This window comes from Colias croceus, chromosome 18, assembly GCF_905220415.1.
Source record: "Colias croceus chromosome 18, ilColCroc2.1".
NCBI lineage: Eukaryota > Metazoa > Arthropoda > Insecta > Lepidoptera > Pieridae > Colias > Colias croceus.
Window position 1 is genome coordinate 6,410,283 of NC_059554.1, and position 18,888 is coordinate 6,429,170.

The 18,888-nt window shown below is 33.3% G+C and overlaps 2 protein-coding genes across 3 annotated transcripts; one reads left to right on the plus strand and one right to left on the minus strand.

Annotated features, from left to right (window-relative positions):
• Positions 1 to 2,438: 2,438 nt before the first annotated feature.
• Positions 2,439 to 5,845, minus strand: LOC123699738 (dynein axonemal assembly factor 10). Its single transcript, XM_045646753.1, has 6 exons — positions 5,467 to 5,845; positions 5,191 to 5,318; positions 4,834 to 5,051; positions 4,470 to 4,592; positions 3,564 to 3,676; positions 2,439 to 3,021 (listed from the first exon to the last, which is right to left on the minus strand). The coding sequence occupies exons 1-6, from the start codon at positions 5,748 to 5,750 to the stop codon at positions 2,814 to 2,816; spliced, it is 1,074 nt and encodes a 357-aa protein (XP_045502709.1). The 5' UTR covers positions 5,751 to 5,845; the 3' UTR covers positions 2,439 to 2,813.
• Positions 5,846 to 6,649: 804 nt separating this feature from the next.
• On the plus strand, positions 6,650 to 13,525 carry LOC123699736 (CXXC-type zinc finger protein 1-like). 2 transcript variants are annotated; one of them, XM_045646749.1, is made up of 10 exons: positions 6,650 to 6,793; positions 6,905 to 7,026; positions 7,168 to 7,331; positions 8,707 to 8,827; positions 9,141 to 9,248; positions 9,754 to 9,940; positions 10,419 to 10,616; positions 11,158 to 11,364; positions 12,120 to 12,367; positions 13,155 to 13,525. In XM_045646749.1, the coding sequence occupies exons 1-10, from the start codon at positions 6,767 to 6,769 to the stop codon at positions 13,255 to 13,257; spliced, it is 1,485 nt and encodes a 494-aa protein (XP_045502705.1). In that variant the 5' UTR covers positions 6,650 to 6,766; the 3' UTR covers positions 13,258 to 13,525. The 2 variants fall into 2 exon arrangements, with proteins under 2 accessions (XP_045502705.1, XP_045502706.1); XM_045646750.1 differs by having other exon boundaries at positions 9,757 to 9,940.
• The last annotated feature ends 5,363 nt before the right edge of the window (positions 13,526 to 18,888 follow it).

Here is an 18,888-nt window from a genome sequence, read left to right on the forward strand (position 1 = left end):
ATCCTAATACATATAAACATCAAAATAGTATTTTGATGTTTATATGTATTCAAGTTTATTTTCACTCTCCCCATATACGCCGAAGGATGCTTTGGTAAATGAAGTAAGAAGTGTAACGAATAAAGTACAAACAATACTTGCCTTGTATTTAAAGCGCTTTGCGCCGTTTTCCCGTCGCATTCACCGATAAATGGTACAACATTGTAAATACCAAAAGCATCCCGTTATTTCGATACACTTTTTAGTTTTATGAAGACGTTCGGATGAATATATTTTAATAGTATATATTTTCATGTTAACACGGTAACGGAACGATTTGTAATGTTCCTAATTAATGTATTTTTTTGTCCCCATATTGAATAATGTAATAATATCGGCGTGTCCTAACGAAATATTTATTTAAGAGTCAACGTTGTAAGATAATATTTGATAATAAGATAATTTAAAGCTTTGTATATTGCTGTGAAGAATTTATAGGCGATCACATCATATACAATCAATGCTATAAAACTAATCGTGATTTTTAAAGTGAAACTTTTATTACATCGTCTCAAACTTTTTGGTCTGTGTAGCGCATGTCGCGTGACGCACGATACGTACGATAATTATCGTACAAACACGATAATTTTTAGTTAAATGTCTATAGTGTGAAAAAAAGTTTCACTTTTACCGTGGTTTCATAAAACCACACAACATTTTTTTTTCTTTTCAATGATAGTAATTGCAATCGATTATAATGGATATAGAGAAATAAAATGGTATAATAAAGAAATGTAAATATGACTGTTCATTTAATTTATGTTCGGTTTTCGTAATGTGGCTTCGTCGGTTTAAGTGATGTTAGTTTTAGGATCCTTTAGCATTTGTTTCCGTTTAGTTTATGCGATAGTTTCAATACATATTGAACTATAATTTACTAGATATAAAACAATAATAGTCTGTCATATGCAAATACAAAAATATTGATTTACAAAAACATGGATACACTATAAGACTCTTTTTAACAATTTTTAATCCGTGTTATTTCCATAGCTACTTTTAGAAATTACTTTGGTGCATTCATGTTTTTGTGAATGAATGTAAAATCATGCAATAAAAATATATGTCTGTGCGTTAAATGTTTATTTTTGTGTCAATGATTCAATTACAAATACATAATGATGAAATGGTCTATGGTGTGAAATATGTATGTATAAGAATGATTCCCATAAAGCGGAAGGAGTTCTAAAGAGGTTATATATTTTTATAATTAAAAAAAGCAGCCTCGAATAAACATGCATTGTAATTTTGACAAATTCATAGCACTGGACTGTGATGATGAGTATATATTCTTTATCATACATGATTTTAATAATTTCTGTATATATTACAGGTATAATTTCTCAATAAATGAGTTGAGAAATACCTATAATAATGCATTAGCAGTTCTCATTATTGTTAAACTTGAAGAATAGTGCCTATATCATTTTGAAATTTATAATTCGCTAATTAATTAGTCTTTTATAATAATTTATTTGGATCTCAATTTCAGATTTACAGTTTGATTTGCGTTAATACATGCCCTAGTTAAAAATTGTAAATTATTGTAAGTTTATAGTGGGTAGACGGTAATAGTTTACAAAATTGGAAACAATTAGTTTTTGTACAATTTGAATCCACTAGCTATAGTCGGCAGTTAATATAGAGATCATTCGGTAAGGCTTCATTTTTGGCCGTTATATAATCTGTATGGGTAGTCACTTATATAATTTTTTGTATTTTTCATGTTGTGTTAATTCTGCAATGATGTAATTTTATAAGGGATCGTAACTATCAGAGCAAACGGGACAATTAGCCTTAGCGGTTATTTATCTACACGTTGGGCGAAGAGATTGAAAATTGTGGAAATTTTGACAAGTTTTTTTTTTAAGAAACATCACTTTGATCACATTGAATCTCTTTGCTAGCTTATAGATAACGTGTCTTATACAATAACAATAATAATATGTTAAAGCAAAGTGATAGTAACATTACATTGTACCTTAGTGTATTATATTGACCTTTCCTGAAGTTATAGAATATATTGTCATTAAATCTACCTTCAATTTAGTGTTCATTTAGCTTATAATGAAATACTTTGTCTGTTTTACGCTTCAATGTGTTAAAGATTTCCGTTTCAATATTTAGCATTATCAGTTAAGTGTGGGCTAAGTGTCACTTACGTATAAGTGTATCGGCTTGGATTATGAAATAATTTAAACTTAGTTGTATGTAATAATAATCCCAAGCTTTGGTCGCTTTACGGAAGAATAACAAGACAAAGTTACAAGTAAACTCAGTATGGCTATTTGACCAGGGCTTAACCCACTACAAACCAACTGCTCTGACGTTATAAAATAAGAACTGAATGCTAGCCTTAATTTTATTTATGATAAGTGCTAAGATACAATAAAACGCTCTTTTGAGTTAGAAAATTGACATGTTGTTTTATTTGCTTCGATAACAAAATACACACTCTGTGCTCTAATACAAAGCTTTATAGTATATACTTATAAGTCATATAGCTTAAATAATTAAACTGTAAATATAATTTAAGGAACATTTTCTTAAAATGTACAAGCGACACGAGTTTCGTGTATCTGTACCTAGGTACTTTAAAAGTAAGCATTAAAAAAACATAAGTAATTCTCATAATTCGCATTTTAATTTAACGACAATATCCATTTTTTGAAGTCATTTTGCAATGCTATTTGTTGCATTCACGACAAGGCCACTTAGAAGGTCTCAATTATATTTTATTAACTTATCCATCTCAATTGTCAAAAAAAAAAAATTTAATGTAAATTCAGCTTCGTAGTGACTAAAACCCTAACATACTGGTCATACGCCGTAGCTACAGCCAGACCGAAGTGATCCCTGTTCCAATCCCAAGCGTTTATCGGCTGAGAGCTGATCACCATGCGTTGTAAGCGATTCAATTTACCGGGAACTCCGATAGCCACGCCTTGAGAATCGACGTGGTAGCGTTGCTCTGGATATTCACTAAAATATTATTAATATTAATAAATAAATGACGCAACTTGAAAAAAAAAAAAAACTTCTACAATCCATACTAATCCATACTAATATTATAAATGCGAAAGTAACTCTGTCTGTCTGTCTGTCTGTTACTCAATCACGCCTAAACTACTGAACCAATTTGCATGAAATTTGGTATGGATATATTTTGATACCCGAGAAAGGACATAGGCTACCTTTTATTGCGAAATATGTACCACGGGCGAAGCCGGGGCGGACCTCTAGTGTGTTATATTTACTCATCATAATGCTAAATTACGAGCGCTTGCAAACTCACGACGCCACGCGTTTGTAATAATATTATGTAGTTATCAAATGAAATATTAATATATTTAACAGTGACAAAATTAAATTTCTATAGCTCAATTAGGTACTGTAAAGTTTCATCTAAATCGGTCCAGTATTTTTTTCGTTGGAGAATAGCAAACATACATCCATCCCTCCTCACAAACTTGCATTTATAATACCTTACGTTTATGTATTATTAATTTGAAGTCAATACTTACTACTTCCACAATGAAACATGTCCATTGCCAGCACAAGTGATAAACAAGTCACGATTTTGTGGTAAATGTCGAGCCACCCATATTGTACCACTCTTGATAGTATTATCAAGCACCTAGAAATTCATTTAATACTATTATTGCGACTAAAAATAAATAAAACTTAGTTTATAGCTTAGAGAGAAAACACGAAAATGGGGCAATAGAGCAGAACAATGTCTGCTGGGGCTAGGGTTGCCAACCGTACTCTAAAATAGAGTATTGTACTCTATATCATGTAGGCGTACTCTATAATCTACAACACTAATAGAGTATGCTAAAATACTCTATTTTATACAATTGTCACATTCATGACTGAAAGAGTCTTTTCGGTCATGAATGTGAAGTAGCGGGAAGAGAGAAACCGAGCTTCATTAAAATTAATTAAAAATGAGCTCTTGATATATATAAATTTAGATTTGGAATGTTTGGATTCATATAATTCATTTAAAAATAATGAAAAATTGTTGGGTAGGTACTGCAAAAAGTACAAAAAATTACATTTTTAAAAATATTAAATAAATGATACTCTTTTTTGTAAGTCCGTACTCTTTATTTACCTCCTTTGAAATCAGATATACTCTATTTCTTCTAATAAAAGTTGGCAACCCTAGCTGGGGCACCTAATCCATACTAATATTATAAATGCGAAAGTAACTCTGTCTGTCTGTCTGTTACTCAATCACGCCTAAACTACTGAATCAAATTTGGTATGGAGATATTTTGATACCCGAGAAAGGACATAGGCGACTTTTTATCCCGGGAAAATAACGCAATCCCGGAAATCCCACGGGAACGGGTACTATGCGGGTTTTTCATTGACTGCGCGGGCGAAGCCGCGGGCGGAAACCTAGTTAATTATAAACCTACCTGTGCAAAACCTTTAGTAGGATTCTGTGTTCTAACATCAAACACGTGAAACTTCCCTTCCAAGGTAGTTGCTACTAATTTGTTCATTGGAATGTCCTTACGATCAAATTCTGCACAGCATACCTTTAGAAAATTTTAATGACTGATATTATACAATTATCTATTTCATTTTAATATTGAAAGACATTTTGTATAAGTTAATAAAGATTCTTATAAACATGCAAGTAAAAAGTAAATAATATTTGTTTAAAACTCAAAACTAGATCTCTTCAGAAGCTTTGAACTTTTAAATAGTTGAAATATATAATTTAATATTTGCATAGAATGCTTAATCAATTAACATAGGTCTTTACATAGAACTAACCCCATTTCTTAAATTGCATTCCCATCTCAAAGACATTGTGCGCAGGTCAAACATTTTCAAATCACCATTATCATAACCAGCCGTAACAATTCTTTCTGCATCATTGAATGAGTTACCAAATGCCACAGCCCAACAATCTCTTTTTGTCTCCCCTTTTGCTGGTTGCATGTTGGCAACTGGCTTACCCTTTTGCCGAGGATCCCAAACTTTGACAGTTCCTATTTAGAAAAAAGATTCACACTGTACCTTCTACTAATTACATTAACAGTAATAAACATACTAAAATGCAAAATTAATTTGATCATTCTACATAGATTAATTTAAAGGATGATGTGTAATATTGTTGACATTTTTTACCATCTCGACTTCCAGTCACAATTTCAGGAGCTCCACAATTAACAATATTGCCACCAATGCCATCTATTGAATTAATTATATCCGAGTGTTCTTTTGTTATGTATACTTGGCAACTTTTTTCAAGATCCCTGTATAAAAATAAAATAAATTTTGTTAGTTTATGGATAAAAATGTGGTTGCTATCTAATAGCTACTTACAGAAGGTTGTTGAAACAAAGCAAGTCCTTTAGGAAATGTGACTTTAACTAATGAATTAGAAACAAATTAATATATTACCATATTTCTAAGGTACCCTTGAAGTCACCAGTAGCAAGCCGTCGTTCAACATCACTGCTAGCTCCAAACGTACAGCACTTATAAGAATTTGGACGTTCTATCTCCTTTACTTTTTTAATTTCACCAGATGTTATTTCGAATATTTCAATTGTACCACTTCCTTTAGGTAAAGATCCTATAACAACAAATTTCGCCGAACAAGGAATCCACTTGCAATCGAATAAGGAATGATCAAGATTATGTTCTATGTGAGTAATAATTTGAGGCGTATCTGGGTTCTCCATATTTATGTATCTCGTAATCTATCGTATATAATCGAACAGTTAAAAAATAAATACGAAACATGAAATAACCTAGCAATCACAAACAAATTCATCGTTGCTATGGAAACTGTGATGAAAAATGATTAATGAATGACAGTTGAGTTGTCAATGAAAAATCGAAAAAAGTCGAAAATGTCTGTCTGGTGATCGTTGAGTACATGGTAAATTTAATTTTAATAGGGAATAAGCATGAAACTCGAATTAGTCTCAAATATTTTTTTAATAAACTTTATTACTTCTTAGTGAAGCTCCTGTTAATATTTTTTGATATAATTTAACATTCATTGAGAAATTAATTTCCAAAAAGTCCTAAAAAAGTCTGGGAAATTCAAATAATATAAAACGCGACACCATTGGTCAAAGCAAACGCATGAACTATGGTACCACGTGGTACCATATAATATGTCAGTGCTGCCAACGTAGACTTTTAACCCTAAATGGAAAGGAAACAAACCGTGTTTTCCAATTACAGAGCATAATAGAGCATAAATCGACTCAGTGGCGCACAATGCCGAATTTAAAGGGGAAAAATTAAAATTCTGTCACTGAGTTGGCATCGATTGTACTTACGCATCACGCGCATTACTTTTAAGAGTGCTCGATTGTGCGAAGCGTTGCTGTCGTTGAAACATTCAACGTTAAGCATTATGCCGCATAATGCGCTCTAGTGCTGTAATTGGAAAACTACCTGTACTTTTATTTTGCTCTTTAAATTTATATTGATCGTTACGTGTATGGCGAATTTATTATATAACTTTAATTTTAAACATCTGTATCATCATATTACTCTGTGGTGTCATCTGTCATCTGTATGCAATGGCTTGTGTCAAGTGTCAACTGACAGTATGCCGTATGGAACTTTCAACATATATATCACTCGTAAAATATTTGTGTTGTATTATAATTAATAAAACCTTTAAAAATGTTCTATTAGTCAAAATATATTCTGTAAATTAGTTCTTTGCGTTGAATTCACGATGAGTGATAAAAAGTACAAACAAAGTGTAAGCATTAGACATAATATTCTCTTTAATTTTACTCGAGACCAAAGCTTTTGAGTGATGTATAAGGTATTTGCACAGTTACATTAATTATAAAATGCTTTTAATTTACAGAAAGCTGATATAGCAAAACAGTTTGATCTACCAGAACGACAGTCGAAGATCACAACTTTACTCAACCAAGCTGGTCAGGCATATTGCATATGCCGTTCGTCAGACAGTTCTCGGTTTATGATGTGCGTATAATTGTCTTTTAAGATATTACATGAATATTCAAATATAGAAACAATAATGTTTTTTGAGGTGTATTCATATGTAAAATTTATAATCATACCTACTTGTAAAAAATGTTTACTATAAATATAATTTTGTTTTAGAGCATGTGATGCTTGCGAGGAATGGTATCACGGAGATTGCATAAATATCTCAGAAAGAGAGGCAAAGTACATAAAGAATTATTTCTGTGATCGTTGTCGGGAAGAAGATCCAAGCTTAAAAACAAGGTTTAGACCACAAAAGAGGGAAAATGAAGGTGATTCTGGTAAGTACAATTTTCTCAATAAAAAAGGTGACATTCACAATATTTGAAATTATAATTTTCTCACTACTTTTTTATATTAAAGTTATTGAAAGTCTTTTCAAATCAAATTTGTTTATTTTGCTTGTATATGGTCATACAAAGGTGTTAATATACAATATTTATATCACATATACTGCCATTGTAAATGGCATGCAAAATTTTTTGAAATTACAAATTAAATAATCAATAATATGGGTACAAATACATTCAATCAACAACAGAGAAAAACGACAATAAATTACAAAAAAGTTTGGAAAATCCAAAAGTGCACGCCTCATAATCTCATCCTTTACAATAAAATTGATTATTTATAAAGGTGTATATAATATAAGTATGTAGATACACTTGTTCTCATGTGCCAATGCTCTTGTACTGTCTCAAAACAGTTGGAAAAGTAAAGAAAGCGGTACCATAATAATTGAGCTATTTTTCTTGTGGCCCCACCTAGATGTGAAACTGCGCAGGTTTAAGGGACTGACTACCAACTTATTTTTTTAAACCTTGGCTTATAGTATAAAGAATCGAGTTTATAATGGTGAATTTTGAGTACACTATAAATATAAAAAAAAAAGAATATTTAAATAGATATACTAAATATATGGAGAACAGTCGATATTTTTTTTTTGTTTATTTAATAACAATTAAACCACATCGAATCAGACCCTGAAAAATGAAAGGATTCTATTCCTGAGCATACTCAAGCGTAAGAGAAAAAAAAAGACTCGATTAGTAAAGTATTTCGGTTGCTATCGTGTTAACAAGAAAATCCTCCGCACATACAGACACACGGACGTCCAAGACAGAACTTTTTTAAACTGTTTTTTACTAGTTTAAATAACAAAAATGACATCAAAAATATCATGAATGTTAAAAATAGTGTTTTTTCTTAATATGTGTGTGTATGTATTATCTTACAAGTGCAATGTATGATACATAAAGACATTTTAAGTTTGAAAAAATCAGATGTTTTGCGCGAAGTGACAGTAGTACCCACCTCAACGCTTCGCTTATGAGGCGTGCAATAAATACAAAATTACAATTACTAACTCAGCCCCCGGAATCACAGACACAATAGAAAATCTATTGTGTCGTGGTCTGATCGGGCCACTCGGGGCTCAATGGGTTAAATTATATTAAAACTCATACATTAATGTTATTATCATTCAAGTATTCATTAACACTATAAGAATTTTTGGTACTAATAAAATAATATATACTACTTACTGCTATTATTAAAGTAATACTGCTATTTATAATAAAATGTCTCAATAACGCACCAAAAAAACCTTACATAAAGCCATATTCCTATCTATTTTGTAAGAAATATTGTTCAAAGGTCGAGATGACAGGAAGAAGAAGAAAGAGAAAGAACATTCAGAAAACAAATCGTCCAAGAGACCAGCTAAGGATGGGTGTGGGGACTGCGCTGGCTGCTTACAAGTCACTGATTGTGGACAGTAAGTATTTTCCAAGAGACAAGGCAGATTTCTATAAATACTTTAGTCATTTATATAGCGAATAAGGTATTTTATTTTGTTACATTGAATAGTTTAATGAGAACTCTTTAAGAAATTTTCATAGTTAATTGCTTATAGATAAAACTGCATCAAAGTCCACTGCAAAGTTTTAAAGATTTATGCATACATAGGGATGTAGGGACAGAAAGCGATATTGTTTTATACTATGTAGTGATAGTGAAGTTATCATATGTTGTTTAATAATTATGGAAACAAAAAACTCCTGTGTATAATGTTATGTATTATTTTATAGTTGTGACGCATGTGAAGACATGTACAAATATGGTGGGAACAATAAACTGAAATTGAAATGCAAACAGAGATTATGTGTGAAGAACAAGAAGAGTTTGAGAGTGTCCAGGTAAGATTTTTAATAATTTAAGGGGCAGATGGATTATACATCTGTTTTACTGATTGATTTTCATTAGGGGCAAGTAGGTGATCACTGATCAGCCTTCTGTGTCCTGCCAGACCTAGACATTTTTTTTTTCGTCTTCACAGGAAATCGAACCCAGGACCCCTCGGTTCTATGCTCATGTGTTAACGAGGAGGCGGTCTAAAGCATATTAAGTAGCATTTTTAAATTTTCTAAATTTTTTTGTTTAACATGAAGCGCAGCTTAGTTTGAAGTTGAAAGGTTTTTTTCATTAATTTAGTGTAACTTTGATATCGTCTATAAGAACGAAGTTCCTTATCGTGCGTTATGAAGAGCGGCTAGACGGAAGACCAAAGTTGTAAGAACACTGTTTGCTATAGTTGTAAGCCATGCATGCTCGTATTTCTATATTCCTTGACACATCCCAAGTTTTTTTAGCTACATAATGGTACTACTTAATGAGTAACGTTACATGATGTTTCACTCACAGCAGTAACCGCACAAAGAAGAAGCACCACGAGCGGGAGCCGTACGAGCCGGAGGAGTCGATAGCGCACCTGCAGACGGCGGCGCCGCGCCAGTGCCACGGGCCGCAGTGCACGCGCGCCGCGCACTTCGCCAGCAAGTACTGCTCCGCGCAGTGCGGCATGCGCCTCGCCACCGCCAGGATATACCAGGTGAGACCCCCAGGATATACCAGGTGAGACCCCCAGGATATACCAGGTGAGACCCCCAGGATATACCAGGTGAGACCCCCAGGATATACCAGGTATGACCCTCCACGCTGTAAACCAGACTACAGTAAAACAAACCAGTAAAGATATCACGAGTGAGAATTCTTCTCATATAACAACTACAAAAGCATTTATTCTGCAATAGCAACAACAAGCTACATTCTACTATTTGAACTTGGGATTATTTTGTTCTGTATCATGCACAATAATTCTTTCAACTCCGAAAGTAATAAATTGTTCAAAATTATTACCAATAGTTATTGTTTCTTCTGAGGTTGCCTGGAAGAAATTGCTTCTAATTGATAGGGCCGCACAAATTATTATTACATACATTAGTATTTTTTTTTTGTAAATTGTTATGCTATGTGCATTGTGCAATAGAGTGTTTATTATTTATTAATCACAGTTATAATTGCAACAGGTGCTACCGCAGCGTATCCAAGAGTGGTCGCTGTCGACCTGCGTAGCGGAGCAGCACAACCGCAAAGCGCTGGAAGTGGTCCGCAGCGGGCTGGCCAAAGCGCAGGCAGCGCTGAGGGCGCTGGACAAACAGCACACGGAGCTGGATGCGCTGCTGGAGCGGGCCAAGCACGCTACTATACAGCATAGCGAGGAAAAGGTACACGATCCAGAATCTATTTATTTATTTAACACTAATTAAAGTTGTAAAAAATAACCTTACAATTACTAAAGAAAAAGATAGAGTACAGCTTATTTGGTGGCCTTATAACTTATTAGTGATCTCTTCCAAGCAAACACTATAATAGTATTAATTGGCGTAGATTGCGGGTAGTTGCATAAATTTAAAGATATTAGAATTGTGGGGTCTTTGTTTACTGTAATAATTATTATAATATTGTATAGTATGTATAGTATAATATTGTCATAAGACAATAATCTATATTATGAAAATATATGGAAAATATTAAAACCTATAGAATACTAGCTGTGCCCCGCCGTTTTACCCGCAGTGCTACGCTCCTGTTATAGCCTTCCTCGATAAATGGGCTATCACTGAAATAATTTTTCAAATCGGACCAGTAGTTTCTGAGATTAGCGCGTTCAAACAAACAAACAAACTTTTCAGCTTTATAATATTAGTATAGATTTAGTACACTTAAACACATTTCGTGTATTTTCTTAACCTATTTTTTCTACAGGAAGCGGACGACGAAACGTCCATGTACTGTATAACATGCGGGCACGAGATCCATTCTCGTACTGCGGTGAAACACATGGAGAAGTGCTTTATAAAGTACGAGGCTCAGGCGTCGTTCGGGAGCCGACATCGTACAAGAATAGACGGACAGAGCATGTTCTGTGACTATTATAATAGCGCTAATGGGACGTACTGCAAGCGGTTGAGGGTAAGTTTATAGTATTATACAAATATTTATTGTTCAACTAGCTTACCGCCCGCGGCTTCGCCCGCTTTCTCTAAAACGATTTGAGATTTAAACTATCCTATCTCTCAAGTTGGATCGAACTGCACATGGTGTGCGAATTTAATTATAATCGGTTAAGTGGTTTAGGAGTCCATTGAGGACAAACATTGTGACACGAGATTTATATATATTAGAGATATTTAATTATTTTTGAATGAATGCTTTATTCTACGCACCAAAATAAAGAAATAACATAAAATAAAATAAAGATGAATTGCACAATAGGCGACCTCGGCTACAGAGCCATTTCGCTGTGTAGTATTAAAATGCGTTATAGATTGTATTCTTTAAAAAGTTAACATCTTCATTGTTACTAAAAATACTTTTTGGTGTAGATTGAGACGATTGTAAAGATGTGCTTACAGACCACGTAAATTATGTTTTAGTCTTCATCTTGCATGAATAATTTGTCAAAATGTAGTTTTGGAAATTTTCATACACTTTTCGAATTACAAATATTCGTAGATTGGTGCATTTGATGTGGACTGTCTAGTAATTACGCAGAAATGATTATTAGTTAACTGTTTGGTGTTAATTATTATGTTTATGTCATTGTTTTTGTGTATAAAATACATATTGCAAGCATTTTATTATTTTGTGTCAATCGTAGTTCCGTCTATAAACATTTTTTGGTCCTTCAAGCCGTTTCCATCTATAATATATATTATTTTTATCAGGTAATGTGTCCCGAACACTTCAAAGACCCGAAAGTGAGCGACACAGATGTATGCGGTTGTCCCCTAGTGAAGAATGTGTTTGAGTTAACCGGCGAGTTTTGTAGAGCGCCAAAGAAATCCTGCTTGAAGCATTACCAATGGGAGAAATTGCGCAGGGCCGAAATTGATATGGAGAGGGTCAGGCAGTGGCTCAGGATAGATGAACTAGTGGAACAAGAGAGGAGTATACGGTTGGCTATGGCTTCCAGGCAAGTAGAGACGATAAAGATCTTTAATAAATTGGGTAGATTTAGTAAATGAAGTTAATTGGGAACAAGGGAAACAACGAGACATTAACTTTAAAACTTCATTTTTTGGCCATTTGTATTAATAAACAAACAATAATTTTTTTATGTATTACTACGAAAGTTTGACCACTTCCTTGGTACAGTGGTTGACGCGTGAGCGTAGCACTGAGGGGTCCTGGGTTCGATTCCCGGTGGAGACGAAGAAAAAAAAAATCTCGGTCTGGTAAGACACAGAAGGCTGATCACCTACTTGTCCCTAAAGAAAATCGATCAGTGAAACAGATGTATAATGCATCTGCCCCTTACCCCACTAGGGGACATGGGACTTCACTACTACGAAAGTTTATAAGATCAAGTAGTATTAATGAAAACGTTTCGCAATTTCTAAGAAAAATGTATAAATGGAGATTTTGTAAACTATTAAGTATTAACTTTAGATCAGTAAGAATGACACAAGCTTTCTTTGTTTATTGTCGTCCAAAATTTTGTCGTCCAAAATTCTACTTTTTCCAAATAATTATTTAAAATTATTTTGTATTCTAAAATAACTGCCCAAGATAATTCGATTTAGTGTCTTTAAAATATTCAAATTGGTAAACAAATTATTTTTCGTGCTTCGCCTATCAAATTAAGATTATTAATTATCCGATTTCAAAAAAAGAGGATGTTTTCAATTCGTCCGGTATATTTTTTATGTATGTACACCGGTTTCATGAGAGTTTTATTTAATTCTTTTTTTTATTTACAGAGCTGGAGTATTAGGTCTCATGCTGCATTCAACATACAATCACGAAGTTATGGAGAGAATCACCAAGGCAAACGAGAACGGAAAACTTAAAGAAGCTTCCTGACATCGACAAAAAACAGCTCTAAAACAAGCTGATAAACAAACAGCTCATAATACAGCTGATAAACAAACAGCTCAGAAACAAGCTGATAAGCAAACAGCTCAGAAACAAGCTGATAAGCAAACAGCTCAGAAACAAGCTGATAAGCAAACAGCTCAGAAACAAGCTGATAAACAAACAGCTCAGAAACAAGCTGATAAGCAAACAGCTCAGAAACAAGCTGATAAACATGATACTTTATAATTATAGTAATAAATATATTTGATTCGAATCCGTATTTTTATTCCTTTTTATTCGTATTATACCTTTTTGTATAGGCCTTGCTGAAAGATACATGCCCGTAATTAATAGTGTTTAAATTGTCCGTATTTAAGCAAAAAGGAACCACCCAGCAAACACGCACTTCTGAGATATCAAAGGATTTACAAAAACATTTGCAGCTCTGTTAGATGAAGTAAAATTAATATTTATTTTATTTAAATTCATTGATAAATTACTTATTTAAGTATGTGTATATAAATTTGCTCTGAATACTCTTAAACTTTCTAGATAATTAAGAAAATGTGCATGTGGTTCCTTTTAACATTTATCAATTGATAGGTTTTCTCTTATACAAAAAAGAACCACAACCCAGGGATTTAATGATATAAATGAAACTATGTATTTATAATATCGTAATAAAGCTTTAATTAAAAAGATATATAAAATAATACATATAGAGGACGATTATTCGACGTTATCATCAAATTGGATTTCGAAATCCACCGTGTCTAGTCCATCTATGTGGTCTTCTATTGCATCATCACTAATAAGATTGTTATAAAAACATTGTGCATATTGTGGAATGAGATGTAATATGGCCTGAATATCGCTTGAAGGCGAAGAAAGCTTCTCCAGAGGCATCGACGTATAAGCATCTTCGTTATCTTCTGGAATAAAAAGAAAAAAGCTTTAAATCAAAACAATAAAGCCGCGTGGCTTTTATACGTAGATATAATATGGCGACAGCAAAATATTATTAGTTCTTATAAAGCCGTGTCCCTACTAGACGACTAAGTATGTTGTAGGTACATGCACCATGTACAAAAAACTGGCTAAGTGCGAGTCGGACTCGCGCAACGAAGAGTTCCGTACCATTATCTATAAAAACGGCAAAAAAATCACGGTTTATTGTATGGGAGCCTCTTAAATATTTATTTTATTCTGTTTTTTTAGTATTTGTTGTTACAGCGGCATCAGAAATACATCATCTATGAAAATTTCGACTGTCTAACTATCACAGTTCATGAGACAGAGGGACAGACAGACAGACGGACAGCGGAGTCTTAGTAATAGGGTCTCGTTTTACCTTTTGGGTACGGAACCCTAAAAATCACACGCAACAGTGACCAAATCTAGCAAAAAATTAAATAAACTTGTTAAAATTTTCAATTTCGCGGGCTAGGGCCTTGTTCCGGTCAAAACAGTGGCAGCGCGACTTTTAAAATCAAACAAATAATTATATGCGCTGAATGTACTGTACTGAATCTGAATCTAAACGTATTTTACCAAAATAGTACTTAGGTACCTAGATCATCGACAGTTGTTTTTAAAACAGGGTTTAGTAGTTTCATCTCACAATGGCAGATGAATCGAAACAAAATGACTCTTAATAATTCGACTCGCCTTCGTGAACAACAACAGTGTCGTTAAAATACGTAAATCCACACAGGATTCCTCTTGTACTTACTAATTAATGAACTATCTTTTTAAAATCACTCCACAATCGGGAATGAATCAAAAGTGGATAAAGCGTACATACCTGCATCTCATAGATTCAATAAGTACTTAAATGCATTAAATAAAACTACTTACCCGTTGTATCTTCATTATTATCTTCGGTGTTCGTCTCCAATGCTTTTCTAACCAATTGCTTCCTTATTTATTTATTACTAAACTAAACATTTTCACATTTAATTTTAAAGGTAGGTAATTAACAAAAACAATAGAACTTTCTTCGCGGAGAAAAGAAACGGCCGTCACGTATTCGAAATACTTCGCTGAATGTCACCTATATTGACAGCTGATGTTCGACGTTTTACTTTAAAAATTGGAGTTTTGCACTTTGAGCTATTTATGTCGTAATGAAATACGTTGTTTAAAGATGAGAAGCATTCTGCATTGTGCACAAGTCAAGGCATTTGGTACCGTATAGCGATGATGGGTTTCAGGATGTTTTACAATATTTATTTATGCATGATAGAACCGAATGCTTGTGGTTTTATTTTGCAATAAAATATTACAATTAAATTATGAATTTATTTTACGCATAACCATACCACAGAAACCTGGTTCCATTTTGTGTATTAAAAATAATTGTTATTAATAGAAATATGTGTAATGTATAATGGTACCAAGTATGTGCGGATCTGTTTTGTATAAAATGACATGATAGTAATATCGTTTATTTGTTTGAACAAAGCAATCCCGTGGTGCTGTGGTTCGGTTTTGCTTCATATGTATTATTCGTTGTTGCTGGTGGTTCCTTTCTGCTTTTTGTATACCTTGTTTCCAGGGTAAAAATCATGTGGTTCTTGTTTGTATAAGAATATAGACCACTTTTAAATGAGTATTCTTCAAGAAACGTAAAAATGCAAATTTGTCGAGTGGTTCCATTTTGCATAAATACGGACAATTAGATAGACAGCTTAACTTGAGCAAGTGTACTAATAATTACAATATTTTACAGTAAATCAGTAAAATATATCCTATCCTATCCTACTAATATAATAAATGCGAAAGTTTGTGAGGATGTGAGTGTGTTTGTTACTCTTTCACGCAAATACTACTAAACCGATTACAATGAAATTTAGTACACATATAGCAGGTAACTTGGATTAACACATAGGATAGGTTTTATATCGGAAATCCCAAAGGAACGGGAACTATGTGGATTTTTCTTTGAATACGCGGGCGGTAAGCTAGTGAGGAATAAATTAAAATAAAAAAAATGTTGTGTGGTTTTATGAAAACACGGTAAAAGTGAAACTTACGATAATTATAGTATTTGTACGATAATTATCGTACGTCACGCGACATGCGCTACACAGACCAAAAAGTTTGAGACGATGTAATAAAAGTTTCACTTTAAAAAATAGTATGACAAATAAAATATGTCATACACACAGTCATACAATAACAATTCCAATAGCAGTTCAATTTATAGTGCTATTCTCTTTCTTATATTATAATAATGGGGTGGACAGAGCGTAAGTTGTCGAATTAACTTCGGTGTGCTTCGGTTTCGTTTAATCAAAATCATATTATCGCTTTAGCGTCGCTTATGCAGAAAATCACCGTGACGCCCGACATTTAATTCAATATCCTCTTCGATCATTTTATCTACTAGATATATAAAATAAGCTTTTTTTATTATGTTTAAATAGTATTACACGATTAACTCGTGCCTGACGCTTCTAAGGCAGAAGTCCTGCATTTAATTTAGATTTAAGTGACGAATTGAAAAAGTACAAATGGCTCTCAAAAATAAATAAATATTTCAGGACATGTTCACACACGGCACGATCTGACCCCATACTAAGCTTTCGCTTGTGTTATGGAAACCAGTTACCAGATGGTTGACAAACATCGATATATATATATAATTTTGAAATAAATACACAGAGCAAACATCTATGTTCATCTCACAAATATTTACAAAATTGTTGAGAATAACATAATTGTTGAGAAATACTTTTGTAACAGATACAAACGACGTGTCAATAAGTTTCCAAAACCAATTAGACAACAATACGTTTTCTTTCTGTATTATTTATCATATCAAAACATATTTAGGCCTCCCCCAGGCGACACGTGCGGCGTCACCCCATTCATCCCTCGCTTTTAATATGACGACCCTTTCTGTAATTGAAGCGTGTAATACGGATGACATGTTTTGCTAAATCTTTTAATTTGACACAGTTTAAGACCCTCTCGTTATTTTAAGGAATATTCGATGGTCATTGCTAATCCTACTTGGAGTAGGAAAAGACTAATCTGGCTCATAAGCCACATTCCAAATTGCTGCTCCCGGATCACTTTTAGCCTCACTCCTCCCGGTCACTTTTAGCGACATAAAATATAATTATTGGCCTGTGTGCATTAGATATTAATTATGAACTAGCTTACCGCTCGCGGCTTCGCCCGCTTTGTCTAAAACCTAATAAATTATATACTAAAACCTTTCTCTTGAATTGCTCTATCTATTTAAGAAAATCGCATCAAAATCCGTTGTGTAGGTAGTTTTAAAGATTTAAGCATACAAAGGGACATAGGGACAGAGAAAGCGACTTTGTTTTATACTAAGTATGTAGTGATGATTAACCAATTTTTTGTGAAAATAATTCAGTAGATATTATTGCAGTCCTATTTTTTAGTCAGGTAAAATAAAGGGATTTTTTTTCTTTAAGATTGATGATTTGATATCATCATCACCAATTTAACAGCTGTTTTTTATTCCTAATAGAATTCTACTAACGTTGCAAACAATACGATGACGATATATTTTTTGCTCTAATTAGCAGTGCACCCCCATGCGGATTGAATGCGGATTTACTTCACTTGCGCTAATTTTGTGTCAAATGCGTCAAATGTGACAAATATCCAATTTGAACGGAAGCCGTGTCGAATCTCCATCTGTCCCTGCCTTGTCCCTGACTGTGGGTCACGCCTCGGATACTAATGCGATTGAGCAATCAATAAGAGATTAATTTACGCGTTTAGATGCATTTTATGTTTGCAGGTGCAGGATGATGATCGTATTTTATTTTTGATAATATAATATCATAAACAAAGTTTCAAATTTTTTCCAACCTACGAACCTAAATACTGAGCCTAACGAGTTATTTCAAATCTTTCTTCCATTTATGTTTGTTGTGTAATATTATGTACACTTTAGAATACATATACAGGTGTGTGTCATCTATACTAATATTATAAAGCTGAAGAGTTTGTTTGTTTGTTTGAACGCGCTAATCTCGGGAGCTACTGGTCCGATTTAAAAAAATGTTGTGTAAAAAAACGGTGTTAGTTGGCCATTTATCGAGGAAAGCTATATATCATCACGCTAAGATCAACAGGACCGGAGCAATGCGGGTGAAACCGCGGAGCATAGCTAGTGAATAGATAACCTGGTTAAACTGGAGATTGAGGACGTTGTGGCGGTTCAGAAAAATGCATGTTGTTCTAAAAGTCCCTCGGTTCTCCCGATATTCGACATTTTTAAAAAATTCTATAAAATTACACCCTGTGCTACTCTTTCTATTGCTGTGACTCCTAATGAAGGAATTTTCTCAATTTGTTTTTTGGATAGTATAGCTGGATAAATGCACTATTGAACTCTATTTTTGGCATGTAAGACTTAGGTACACATTAAATTTTAATTTTTAACTAAAAAAATCCATTAATTTGTTGCATTACCTACCTTAAATTAACTTAAAAATATTGATTTAATAAGTGTGAAAAGTGAAAAAAATTCATTTCAAACTATCTATTTTATCAATCAAATCAATTAAATCTAAAAAAAGTTGTCAAAATGGCTACCATCAGCTCTTATGGGTACAAACTCTACATTTTTGAATGAATGATTGCTTCAAG